Source organism: Erinaceus europaeus, chromosome 2 (genome assembly GCF_950295315.1).
Source record: "Erinaceus europaeus chromosome 2, mEriEur2.1, whole genome shotgun sequence".
Lineage (NCBI taxonomy): Eukaryota > Metazoa > Chordata > Mammalia > Eulipotyphla > Erinaceidae > Erinaceus > Erinaceus europaeus.
Window position 1 is genome coordinate 38168584 of NC_080163.1, and position 13611 is coordinate 38182194.

Below are 13611 nucleotides of genomic sequence, written 5' to 3' on the forward strand. Positions count from 1 at the left end.
ACCGTAGTCCCAGGTTCAATCCCCTGCATCACAATAAACCACACCTGAGCAGTGCTCTGATAAAAAAATGATATTAATAATAATACATATTAAGAGTTAGGAGGAGAATTATAGTCCTTATAGTTTTTTTTTAATGTTTATTTTCCCTTTTGTTGCCCTTGTCTTTTATTGTTGTAGTTATTATCGTTGTTGCTATTGACGTCGTCATTGTTAGATAGGACAGAGAGAAATGGAGAGAGGAGGGGAAGACAGAGAGGGGGAGAGAAAGATAGACACCTGCATGCCTGCTTCACTACTTGTGAAGTGACTCCCCTGCAGGTGGGGAGCCAGGTGCTCGAACCAGGATCCTTATGCCAGTCCTTGTGCTTGGCGCCACCTGCGCTTAACTCACTGTGCTACTGCCTGACTCCCAGTCTTTATAGTTTTTTTTTTAAATATTTATTTATTCCCTTTTTGTTGCCCTTGTTGTTTTATTGTTGTTGTTATTGATGTCGTCATTGTTGGATAGGACAGAGAGGAATCAAGAGAGGCGAGAAAGACAGAGAGGGAGAGAGAAAGAGAGACACCTACAGACCTGCTTCACTGCCTGTGAAGGGACTTCCCCTGCAGGTGGGAAATTGGGGGGGCTCGAACCAGGATCCTTACGCCGGTGCTTGGCCCCACCTGCGCTTAACCCACCGTGCTACCACCCAACTCCCCTTAGAGTTTTTTTTTTATAGTTCTTATAGTTATAAAAGCAAAACATATGTAATGTCATTCAGTATATTGTGGAACTTGAATGTTACTCAAGAACAAAGTATATTTGATACTCTCTGTTTAATTTACATAATTATTTATGAATTCTTAGATTGAGAAAATATGAGGTATATTGAACTTAAACCTTTCACTTTAATCATTGTATTTTGTTAACTTACACAGTTCCTGAAGAATTCATGTATAACCCTTTAACCAGAGTCTATGGAGAACCCCACAGACGACCTGAAGTTCAGAATGCTACTGTTGAATTTATGGCTCCTTCAGAATACATGGTAAGATTATGTTTTTTATGAGGTAGATTTATTGTGTAGTTTTGAGCTTGTTTTTATTTTTTAATTTTTTTTGTAATATTCTCTTTTTTTGTTGCCCTTGCTATTTATTGTTGTGGTTATTATTGTTATTGACGTTGTTGTTGTATAGGACAGAGAGAAATGGAGAGGAGCGGAAGACAGAGGGGAGAGAAAGACACCTGTAGACCTGCTTCACCGCCTGTGAAGTGACTCCCCTGCAAGTGGGGAGTTGGGGCTCGAACCGGGATCCTTACTTGCGCTTTGCACCACATGCGTTTAACCTGCTGCCTATTTTACTTTTTTAGAAACAAAAGCTGAGATCAGAAATCCTCTCTACCTTTTGTAAAATTTCATCTATTCTGTTCTTACTGCTTTCCTAGTTGTTCTGCGAATTGAACCCAGGGCCCTGTGCATGCAAATCATAAGCATCACCTTTGAACCACCCTACCTTCAATCCCTGTATCTTTTTTTATTATTATAGGATAAAGACAGAGAGAAATTGATATGGGAGGGGGAAATAAAAAGGGAGAGAGACAGAGAGATACCTGCATCACTGCTTCACCACCACAAAGATTTCCCCCTGTATATGGGGACCAGGGGATTGAACCTAGATCTTTGAGCACTGTAGTGTTTGTGCTTAAGACTAGGTATGTCACAGCCTGGCCCCTATGAAAGTTATACTTGTTCATTATAAATGTGGTGAATTATGCCTGGGAAATAGACCTGGTAGACCTGGATTTAAGCCCAGGTACCATATACCTTGCATGGCAATAAGGGAAACTCCATGAACAGTGCTGTAGAAATCTGCCGAAAATAGTAAAAACACAAATGTAGAATACTAGCAGTAGGGGGAAAACATAGTTTGATTAATATGTAAAGGTAAGTTAAAAAACTGAAAGTATAGGAGGGTCAATTGGTTCATCCAATTAAGTGCACCTATCACCATGTTCAAGGATCAGGTTCGAGGGCCCAATCCCGACCTGCAAGGGGAACACTTGATGAGCGGTGAAGCAGGTTTGCAGGTGTCTTTCTTTCTCTTCACTTTTCTATCTCCCCTACTCTCTCAGTTTCTCTCTGACTTGTCAAATAAAAATAGAAAGGGGGAGAAAAAGGATATATAAAGTTTCATTTGTATTTCTTATTTATTTATTTTTTAAACCAGAGCACTGCTCAGCTCTGGTTTATGTTGGTGCAGAGGATTGAACCTTGGACTTCGGAGGCTCAGGCATGACAGTCTCTTAGTATAACTATTATGCTATCTGCCCCTGCCCATTTATATTTCTTTTCGTTTCTTTTTTTTAAACCAGAGCACTGATCAGCTTTGGCTTATGGTGGTGCAGGGGATTGAGCCTGGGACATCAGAGTCTCAAGCATGAGAATCTGCATAGCCCTCATTTATATTTCTTTTTTTTTATATATTTTTTATTATTGTTATCTGATAGAGACAGTCAGAAACCAAGAGAGAAAGGGTTGATAGACCCCTGCAGTCCTGCTTTACCACTCATGAAGCTTTCCCTCTGCATGTAGGAACTTTTAAGTCACTTTCAGCTTTTCTGTCTTCAATTTTAATATGTTGTTAATTTTATTGCCACTAGGATTATTACTGGTGCTTGGTGTCTTATCTACATGACAAATCTATTGCTCCCAGAGGTTATATCACCCCCCCCACTTTTTTACTTTTTTTTTTTTTTTAACTTTTTTGATAGGACAGCGAGAAATTGAGAAGAGGGAAAAGGGAAATAAGGAGAAAGAGCATGAGAGATAGCTACAATACTGCTTCACCACTCCTAAAGCTTCCTCCCTGCAGGTAGTGGCTGGAAATTTGAACTCAGTTTCTTGTACATGGGTTTGTGTGTGTTTATGGACCCTGTGTGCCACCACTCAAAAACCCTTGGTGTATTTATATTTGTCTCACTGGTGTCTTGCACATGTTCAATTTCATTATGCCTAGCCAACTTTTTCAGATTTTTTAATTTCAGCTACAAAGATACACAGGGGTGGATGGTTTTTCTCTGTTACCTTCTTGGGGCTAATGGAATAGCTCACTTGAATAGAATGCTGTTTTGCTATGTGCAGGACCCAGGTTCATGCCCAGTCTCTGCTGCATTAAAGGAAGCTTTGATGTTGTGGTCTCTTTCACTCTTTCCGCCTCTATCTGTTTTCAAGAAAGAGAGAAAGAAAGAAAAGAAAGAGGAGGAAAGAAATCTCTCTGTGATACACATCCTCTTGCAAGTACTTTTAAAACATTTATGAATATGTCAAAAATCTTGCATTATAAAATATTTTATGTCTAATGTTTTAAATGAATTTTAATTTATTTACTTATTAGACAGCCAGAGCATCATTATGGCACATGCAGTATTGGAGACTGAGCTCAAGCATTCATGCTTTAACTACTGTGCTAAATCCTGGCTTACTAATTGCCCAATTTTTAAAAATGTAATGTAAGGGGATAAACACAGAACCTCAGTACTGTTGAGTGGCTTTCCAGGCACGATTTTTTCATTGTTTTATCTATAGAGAGAGAGGAGAGAGATGTTTTTTATTGAATTAAAAATTGCAGTGGTGGGAGTCAGGCAGTAGTGCAGTGGGTTAAGCGCACATGACACAAAGTGCAAGGACTGATGTAAGGATCCTGGTTCGAGCCCCCAGCTCTCCACCTGCAGGGGAGTCACTTCACAAGCGATGAGACAGGTCTGCAGGTGTCTGTCTTTCTCTCTGTCTCTCCTTCCTCTCTCCATTTCTCTCTGTCCTCTCCAACAACAAATGACATCATCAACAACAATAATAACAACCACAACAAGGCTACAACAACAAGGGCAACAAAAGGGGGAAAAATGGCCTCCAGGAGCACTGAATTCATGGTGCAGGCACTGAGCCCCAGCAATAACCCTGGAGACAAAAAAAAAATTGCAGTGGCCTAGAAGATGGTGCAGTAGATAAAACATTGATCTCTTGGAGGTCGGGCGGTGGCGCAGTGGGTTAAGCACATGTGGCGCAAAGCGCAGGGACCGGCATATGGATCCCGGTTCGAGCCCCGGGCTCCCCACCTGCAGGGGAGTCGCTTCACAGGCGGTGAAGCAGGTCTGCAGGTGTCTATCTTTCTCTCCCCTTCTCTGTCTTCCCCTCCTCTCTCCATTTCTCTCTGTCCTATCCAACAACGAATTGCGTCAACAAGGGCAATAATAATAACCACAACGAAGCTACAACAAGGGCAACAAAAGGGGGGAAAAATGGCCTGCAGGAGCGGTGGATTCATGGTGCAGGCACCGAGCCCAGCAATAACCCTGGAGGAGGGAAAAAAAAAACAAAAAAAAAAAACATTGATCTCTTAAGCAGGAGGTCGTAAGTTCAATCCACAGCAGCACATGTACCACAGTATATTTGGTCCTTTCTCTCTCCTATCTTTCTCGTTAAAAATAAAATATTTTTTAAAAGAATTAAGAATTGAAAGCTAATCTTTGAAATTGGAAGTTCAAAATATAGTTGTACATTTAATTTTTTTTTGTTTTTAATAAAATTTCATTTTTCAAAATGTGCATTATGTGGGACCTGTTCATGCAACTTTATCAACAGTTGAAGCATCTATGTAGTTGTTGTTTCTCGTGTCAGTTACTTGAAATTTGTTTTGAAACCAGCTTAAAAAGTCTTTCTCTGGGGGGTCGGGCGGTGGCGCAGTGGGTTAAGCACATGTGGCGCAAAGCGCAGGGACCGGCATAAGGATCCCGGTTCGAGTCCCCGGCTCCCCACCTGCAGGGGAGTCGCTTCACAGGCGGTGAAGCAGGTCTGTAGGTGTCGATCTTTCTCTCCCCTTCTCTGTCTTCCCCTCCTCTCTCCATTTCTCTCTGTCCTATCCAACAACGAATTGCGTCAACAAGGGCAATAATAATAGCCACAACGAAGCTACAACAAGGGCAACAAAAGGGGGAAAAAATGGCCTCCAGGAGCGGTGGATTCATGGTGCAGGCACCGAGCCCAGCAATAACCCTGGAGGAGGGGGAAAAAAAAAAAGTCTTTCTCTGAGCAGCAGAGGTGAAGTCAAGTCTACTGCCTGACGAAGTCTGGGTAGACTGAGGCTGCCTGCAAAGCGGGAAGTCTTGGATAAAACCGAAGCTACTCATCCTTTTGCTTATGATCACACTGGTATTTTGGGGACTTATTGGCTACTTTAATCTTATGATTAAAGACCTTATAGGAGAAGTACATAAAAATAACAATTACAGCAGTGAGTGTAATAGGACCAAAGATGGCCTAGAAGCAAAAGCTGATGTACTCATCAAAAAACTCACAGAGAAAGAGTTCTTTGTTCCCCAGCCTACTACAGAAGCTACTACAACTACTATACAACTAACTGTAACTACTACAGAACCAAATTGGCTAAATAGATACAAGAGAACAAGAACCTTGGGCTCTTCCCACGACACAAGGCCACCTTGGGTAGCTTATACAATAGGTGGTAGATTGTCTCCCCCAAAGTGTAAGGGCCCATACCAATTACCCCCACCGACTGACCTCCCCCCTTCCATTTACAGGCATCTGTGATGAATACCTTGGACATGTGGTTAACATTAAAGGCAAGCAGGTTGAGGTTAGTAAGGTACCATCTATAAAGAAACTAGCAAGGCCCCGTCCCCCCAGGTGTATGTTTGCCAGGAATCAGACAAGCTAAACAAGATAATTTGCTTCACAGAAACTGACCTTTTAGAAACAATAGATGCTTTACAGAAAACACATGATATTCCAAGAAGCTTGCCCAAGAAAAATTAACTGCTAAAATAAGAAATGAAAATTTTAATATATTTTTTAAACTTTATTCATTTTTTTCCCTTTTGTTGCCCTTGTATATCATCACTCTTTTTGTTATTGCTGTCGTTGTTGTTGGATTGGACAGAGAAATGGAGAGAGATAGGGAAGACAGAGGAGAGAAAGACACCTGCAGACCTGCTTCACCGCCTATGTAGTGACCCCCTACAGGTGGGGAGCCAGGGGCTTGAACTGGGATCCTGATGCTGGTCCTTGTGCTTTGTGCCATGTGCGCTTAACCCACTCTGCCACCGCCTGGCTCCCAAGAAATGACTTTTATGGTAAATAGTTGTCTAAAGAATTCTGCAAAAGTAATGAATTGATACATGTTGTATCTGAGTGGAAAATGTATAAATAATAAAGCCCTGCAGAAGAGAAAGCAGAGACACCTCCTGCTCCTGAAGCAGTTGACGCGTCGCCGACCTCATTCTGCGCAGACGCTCCTCATCTTTCAGGGACCCTAATAACATGCCGGGGCCGGCCCCCAGCAACTGAGAAGCATCCAAAGGGCAGCTGTGGTCAGAGAACCATACACCTTAGGTCTCTCAGAAACAGCATCTGGGCTTATAAACTGATAGTTGGGAACTTCCTTACAGAACTAGAAATATGTGTCTGTCAAATAAGACCATGTTATTAAGCTTATCTTGAACTTTGCATTTGTACCACTTCTTTTTGGCCTTGTCCTTAGACTTGTTCACTGGATCCTTTATGTCTCTTGGCTGACTTTCCAGCATCTTGTCATGTTGTGGGTGGCAATTTTCAGCAACTGAATCCCCCTACTTCACCCCAGTAAATGGCCTCAGGTACTCAATTGTGTATTAAAAACAAACGAACATTTAACTAATAAGGGAAGAATGAGAATCAGCATAATATTGATGTGTGTGATACCAGGGACTGAACTCAGAACTTGGTGCATGCAAGTCTGTTGCTGTACATTATGTACAACCTCCCCTCCCACACAGTAATGTATTTTTATGGAATATGACCCAAATGTGTTGATTTAAGAATCAACTCAGGAGTCGGGCGGTAGCACAGCGGGTTAAGCACACGGGATGCAGAGCGCAAGGACTGGCTTAAGGATACTGGTTCGAGCCCCCAGGCTCCTCACCTGCAGGGGAGTCGCTTCACAGGTGGTGAAGCAAGTCTGCAGGTGTCTATCTTTCCCCCTCTCTGTCTTCCCCTCCTCTCCATTTCTCTGTCCTATCCAACAATGACGACATCAATAACAACAATTAAAAAAACAACAAGGGCAACAAAAGGGAATAAATAAATTTTTTTTTAAAAGAATCAATTCAGGCTAACTTGATCTGTCACTTTTTGAACTACAATTTCTTTAAGTGGTGAAATATAATGCAAAAATGGAAAAAATTTGTAAAACTTATATAGATTACCCAGTGACTATGAACACCTCAGTTAGTACCTGGTCAAGGAATAGAATGCTATAAAGATGCCCTAAAGATATTCTAATTATATTTCTTTCCCTTTCTGTCCTGGAGAAATTATTCTTCTGTCAGTAATCATATCCTCATTTCTTTTCATCTACTATTTTTATAGTGTCCACTTATTCTTTAACTAGTGTTTTTTTTTATTGTTTGCAGTGTATGAACTGGAGGAGCAAATTTATATTTACTCTTGTGTGATGTATTTAATAAGATTCTTCCCCCTCCCTTTTTTTTTTTTTTTAGTTACGACCACCTCAACCTCCAGTGTACCTCTTTGTATTTGATGTGTCCCATAATGCAGTTGAAACTGGATATTTGAATTCAGTTTGCCAGAGTTTATTTGACAATCTGGATTTGTAAGTATCTTTATTTAGCAAATAGTTATAAAAAAAAAAAGCCCATGCAATTATTTTAAAACTTTATTTAGCAGGAACTTTTGTGGGGAGGTGACTTGTGGGTAGATAGTAGGAGGCCCTGACTTTGATCCCCAGCACAACATATGCCAGAACAGAGTAATACTTTTCTGTCTTCATAAAAGTAAATCAAACCCTTTTTTGCTTTTGCCACAGTCTCACTGGGATCTGCCTGCAGTATTCTGTTGCTTTTGGTGAACTTTTTTTTTCTCCCTTCTTCATTTTCCAGAAGAAAAAGACAGCAGGAGAGAGATACAGAGAGAGAAGGAGAAACACCACAGCATTATTTCACAGCTCATGAAACTTCCACTTTGTGTGAAGCTACCATGTGGTGACTGGTGGCTTCAATCTGGGTCCTAGCATATGGTAAATTTTATAACTTACAGGGTGAGCTATTTCAGAGCCCACCAAAATTTTTTTTTCTCTTCTCTCTCTCCCCCTTCCTGCCCTCCTTCCCTTCCTTCCTTTCTTTCTGTATTTATTACTTATTTTCTGTGCTAGAAAATAAATCAAGTGTCTTGCACATGTATAACACAACTGTGTGGCTTCAATTTTTATTCTTTTTAAAAAAATATTTATTTATTTATTTATTTATTTGGATAGAGACAGCCAGAAATCAAGAGGGATGGGGCTGATAGAGAGACAGAGAGATATATGCAGCCCTGCTACACTACTTGTGAAGCCTTTCCCCCTTGAGCCAGGGACTCCAACCCAGGTCCTTGCGCACTGTAACGTGTGCTCAACCAGGTGCTCCACCACCCGCCCCCCACTTTTTTTTTTTTGAGAGAGAGAGAGAGAGAGAATATGACTCTCCAAAGTACCACTGCACCAGCCCTTGGTACATATCATGTACTTCCATATGATGCCAGGGAGAAATCTCAGGGCTTCATGCATATTAAGGTGTTCAGTTTACCCACTGAGCTATCGCTTTATCTAGTTTTCATGTCATGAATCTTTCTTGAATGTAGCTACTTGAAATGGCACTTACTTAAGGTAACCCATAAAGACTAATTTGAGCTTTCAATATAAGGAAAGCTGCTTTGTGTAATGTGGAAAACCAAAACTAAACAAACGAAAAAATTCCTCACCTTTGTGTCAGGAACATTCTTGTTTCTACAAGCACCTACACTTTTAATAGTATAACTTATGTTTGCAGAGTGCCTGCTAAGAGAACTGACGGATTCACCTAAGCATGAAGACGAGTGCAAATTTGTTTCATTTATTTATTTATTTTTTTCTTTTTTGTGCTGCCACCAAGATTATCGCTATGAACTTGGTGCTGGCACTATTAATCCATAGCTCCCAGTGGTCATGTTTTCTGTTTTTTTTTTTTTTCTTTGTTTCTCTCCCTTTCTTCCTTTTGATTATTCTTGATAGACAAAGAAAAATTGAGAGGGGAGGGGAGATAGAGAGGAAAAGAAAGATAGATACCTGCAGACCTGTGTCACCACTCATGAACTACCCCCCATGTATGTGAGGAGCAGGGGCTTGAACCAGAATCTTTACATATGGTAATCTGTGCCCTTAACCTGGTGTGTCACTGCCCAGACCCCACTAATTTGTGTTTTTCTGTACTCACCTGTATTTACATTCTTTATAATATCTTTTTCCTGCTTTTCTTAAATGTTTGCATTAAGAGGGCTAGGCAGTGGCACAATCAGTTAAGCTTACATGTTCCCATCCGCAAAGACCCAGGTTCAAGGTCCTGGTCTTCATTTATATGGGGAGAAGCTTTATGAATGCTGCAGGTGTTTCCATCCACCCCACCGCCCCCCCTTTTTTTATACCTGAGCACTACTCCACTCTGGCTTAAGGTGGGGTGGGGGGATTGAAACTGGGACTTTGGAGCCTCAGGCATGAGTGTCTGTTTGTATAGCCATTATGCTATTCACTTCCACCCGCCTCCCCCTTCTCAATTTCTCTCTGCCCTGTGTAAATAAGTAAATAGATACATTAAAGAATATAAGTATAGAATTTTTAAGAGAAAATGTAGTCTATAGATTTTTCTGGGTTTTTTTTATTATTTTTGTATGGCTTTTTGGTAACACTGGTTTATAATATTGCATAAATTTTAGGTATACAACTTTGTACTTGGACAATCTATACATAGTAATATTAAGATCATCACCAAAAGTCCAGTTTCCTTCTACCAACACACAGTTGACCTCCTTACCCCCTTAATCTGTTTTTACCTCCCTTCTTTCACTTCTGGTTGTTTTCTATCCCTTCCTAATCTGTTGTCTGAATCTAAGATTTTTTTCCCCATGTACTGCTCAGCTCAGACTTATGGTGGTGCTGGGGATTAAAACCTGGGACCTTTAGTGCCTCAAGCATAAAAGTCTTTTTGCATAACTATTAAGCTATCTCATAGACCCCCCCCCCCATTGCTACTACTTTAAAATGCTAGTTTCATAGTGATTCAATAGACATTGGGCGAGTAAAAGTCTATATTGTAACTCAGAAGATATTACATATATACTGTGTGTATACACATACATAATGTGTGTGTGTGTGTTTGTGTGTGTGTGTGTGTAGAAAACTTAATAAAATACTCTTCTGAATTTGTATTTTAGGCTTCCTGGAAACACTAGGACAAAAATTGGCTTCATAACATTTGACAGTACAATCCACTTCTACAGTCTTCAAGAAGGTCTCTCTCAACCTCAGATGCTAATAGTTTCAGATATTGAAGGTATATACTATATACATTAAATTGTTAAACTACCTTGGGATGTTTAGATCTAGAAATATTTTAGGTCTGCTTGATAAATGTAATTCTGTTTTATTAAGGGAAATGTAAAATTATGAGGTTGTAAAAGTCATAAGAATCTTTCAGCCCAGTTTCTTATTTTATAGAAGCGGAAATAGTATTACTGAGGTTTACTGAATTCTGAGTGATGCAACACAAATAATTTACTGTTAAAATTTAGGTTAATTATGTTCATAGCTACATTATTCATGATAGCCAAAGAGTGGAAGAAGCCTAGATGCCCATCATCAGATGACTGACTAAAGAAGTTATGGGGGACTTGGACAGTAGCATAGAGGGTTAAGCGTACGTGGCGCAAAGCACAAGGACTGGTGTAAGGATCATGGTTCAAGCCCCTGGCTCCCCACCTGCAGGGGAGTTGCTTCACAAGCAGGTCTGCAGGTGTCTATCTTTCTCTCCTCGTCTCTGTCTTCCCCTCCTTTCTCCATTTCTCTCTGTCCTATCCAACAGCGACATCAATAACAACAACAACAACAAACAACAAGGGTAACAAAAGGGAATAAATAAATATTTAAAAAAATTTTTTTTTAAGTTATGGGATATATATATATATATTCCATGGAATACTACTCTGCAATCAAAAAAGATGATATTGTGCCCTTTGGGACAAAATAGATGGAATTGGAGATGATTGTGCTTAGAGAAATAAGTTAAAGAGATGGAAGTCAACTGCCAGGTGGTTTGACTCATATGGGATCTATATGAACTTGCCAAAAAGAAAATAAATAAATAAAATAATAATCTAACAAAACAGAAGCAAGCAAACTGCTTGTAAGACTTATCAGACCATGGTGGGTATCTTTGGAAAGGTGAGGATACAGAACTTCGGTGGTGGGTGTGTTGTGGGAGTATACATTGTAACATTATTTTAAAAAAATGATCTTCATTACTTATTTGTTGGATAGAGCCAGAAATCAAGAGAGGAGGAGGAGAGAGAGAGGGTGGGCTGGGTGCTAGCGCAGCTGGTTAATCACACATAGAAAGAAGTGCAAAAACCCGTGCAAGGATTCTGGTTTGAGCCCCCAGCTCCCCACCTGCAGGGGAGCCACTTCATAAGCGGTGAATCAGGTCTGCAGGTATGTATCTTCCCCCCTCTCTGTCTTCCTCTCCCCTCTCAATTTTTCTCTGTCCTATCTAACAGCAACAACAATGAAAAAAGATGGTTGCCAGGAGCAGTGGATTCATTATGGCACCAAGCCTCAGCCATTACCCTGGAGGAAAAAAGAAAGAGAGTGAGGGAGAGAGAGAGACACCCCTGCAGCGCTGCTTCACCACTCACAAAGCTTTCCTCTGCATGTAGGGACTGGGTGCTCAAACCTGTTTCCTTGTACATTACAACATGTGCTCATCTGGGTGCGCCACCACACAACTCCTACATTGTAATCTTACAATGTTTTAACAAACTATTAATAATAAATAAAATAAAAAATTTTCGGTTAATGTCAAGAGACATTAACATTTAGCTTGCCCAGTATTGTACTACTATGTGATTGGCTGGGTTTGAGCCCTGGTACCACATAGGTGCCCTACAGATAGCACCAAGAGATCTCCCTAAATGGTGGCACACTGTTGTGGTATCTCTCTTTCTGGCTCTCAAAAAAAAAAAAAAAAACTGGGAGTCGGGCGGTAGCACAGCAGGTTAAGCGCACAAGGTGCCAAGGACTGGAGTAATGATCCTGGTTCGAGCCCCCAGCTCCCCACCTGCAGGGGAGTCGCTTCATAGGCGGTAAAGCAGGTCTGCAGGTGTCTATCTTTCTCTCCCTCTCTGTCTTCCCCGCCTCTTTCTATTTCTCTCTGTCCTGTCTAACAACAACTACATCAATTACAACAACAATAGTAACTACAATAGTAATAAAAACAACAAGGGCAACAAAAGGGAAAATAAATAAATATTTTAAAAAATTTAAAAAACAAAACAAAAACCTAGAATAAGAAATTGTGCTGGGATGACATTGGTAGCACACATTATGAGGCACTGAGTTCATTCCCTGAGCCACAATAAATGAATAAATGAATGAATGAATGAGAGAAAGAAAGCCCAGATTAGGTAATGGGAGCTAGGTTATATATCAGAGTATAGTTTACCATGAATGAGGATCATGGTTCAAGCCTCTTGCACCACATGGAACAAGGTATATGGCATCATAGGACAGTTCACAAATGATTGAGCAGTACTTTACTCTGTCTATCTGAATTTGATTAAAACAAAAACAAAGAACCTCTGCTCTCAGCAGTCAAAATGTACAGGTGTGACGCTCCCCTCACCCCCCAAAAAAGGTGCACTCAAATTTATTCTCTTCACTTGTCATTCCATCCAAATTATTTGAGGTGTGCAAAAGATGATTCAGTAGATAAAGTAGATGCCTTCATGTAAGCACAAGAAAAAAATACCCAAGACCATTAGTTACTAGCGAAATGCAAATAAAAATAGCAAGGAGAAAACACTTCATATCTATTAGGAGATCTGTTGTCAATAAATAAACACAAACAAATTTGAATGCACAAGGTCTTTGATATCTAGAACCAAACTTGGGTTGCACGCTTGGTGAAGCAGCTCACTATCCACGTAAGCTATATTTTTCCAGTTCAGCTTCTAAGGAAGGCAGTTTGGTTGATAAGAATGAATTTCTCTTCTTCATTTGATGAAGCCAATTAGTGTTCCTTCTGTTTAACTTTATCTTGTAATCCTGTATCTGCCTGTTTGATTTTTTTTCTTTTTTTGCCTCCAGGGTAATTGCTGGGGCTTAGTGCCTGCTCCTGGAGGCTATGTTTTCCCTTTTGTTGCCTTTGTTCTTTATTGTTGTTGTTATTGTTATTATTGTTATTGCTGTCATTGTTGGATAGGGCAAAGAGAAATCAAAAGAGGAGGGGAAGACAGAGAGGAGGAAAGAAAGATAAGACACCTGCAGGCCTGCTTCACTGCTTATGAAGCGAGCCCCCTGCAGGTGGGGAGCCCAGGGCTCGACTGGGATCCCTATGCTGGTTCTTGTGCTTTGCACCATGTGCACTTAACCCACTGCACTACTGCCCAGTCCCCTGTTTATTTGATTTTTACATTATCACCATACAGCTCTGGCTAGTGGTTGTAGGAGATCCAACTTGGGGCTTAATGTATGAAATTCATGTGTACTATTGCT

General features: G+C 40.5%; 1 protein-coding gene across 2 annotated transcripts in view; it reads left to right on the top strand.

The window, feature by feature from the left end:
• The window catches only part of SEC24A (SEC24 homolog A, COPII coat complex component), a 74024-nt gene that overhangs the window by 26311 nt on the left and 34102 nt on the right, over positions 1-13611 (top strand). For both annotated transcript variants that reach the window (XM_016186780.2, XM_016186781.2), the window contains 3 exons: positions 919-1028; positions 7535-7647; positions 10278-10396. In XM_016186780.2, coding sequence (XP_016042266.1) covers positions 919-1028; positions 7535-7647; positions 10278-10396 — 342 coding nt within the window. The remainder of the gene's footprint in view (positions 1-918; positions 1029-7534; positions 7648-10277; positions 10397-13611) is intronic.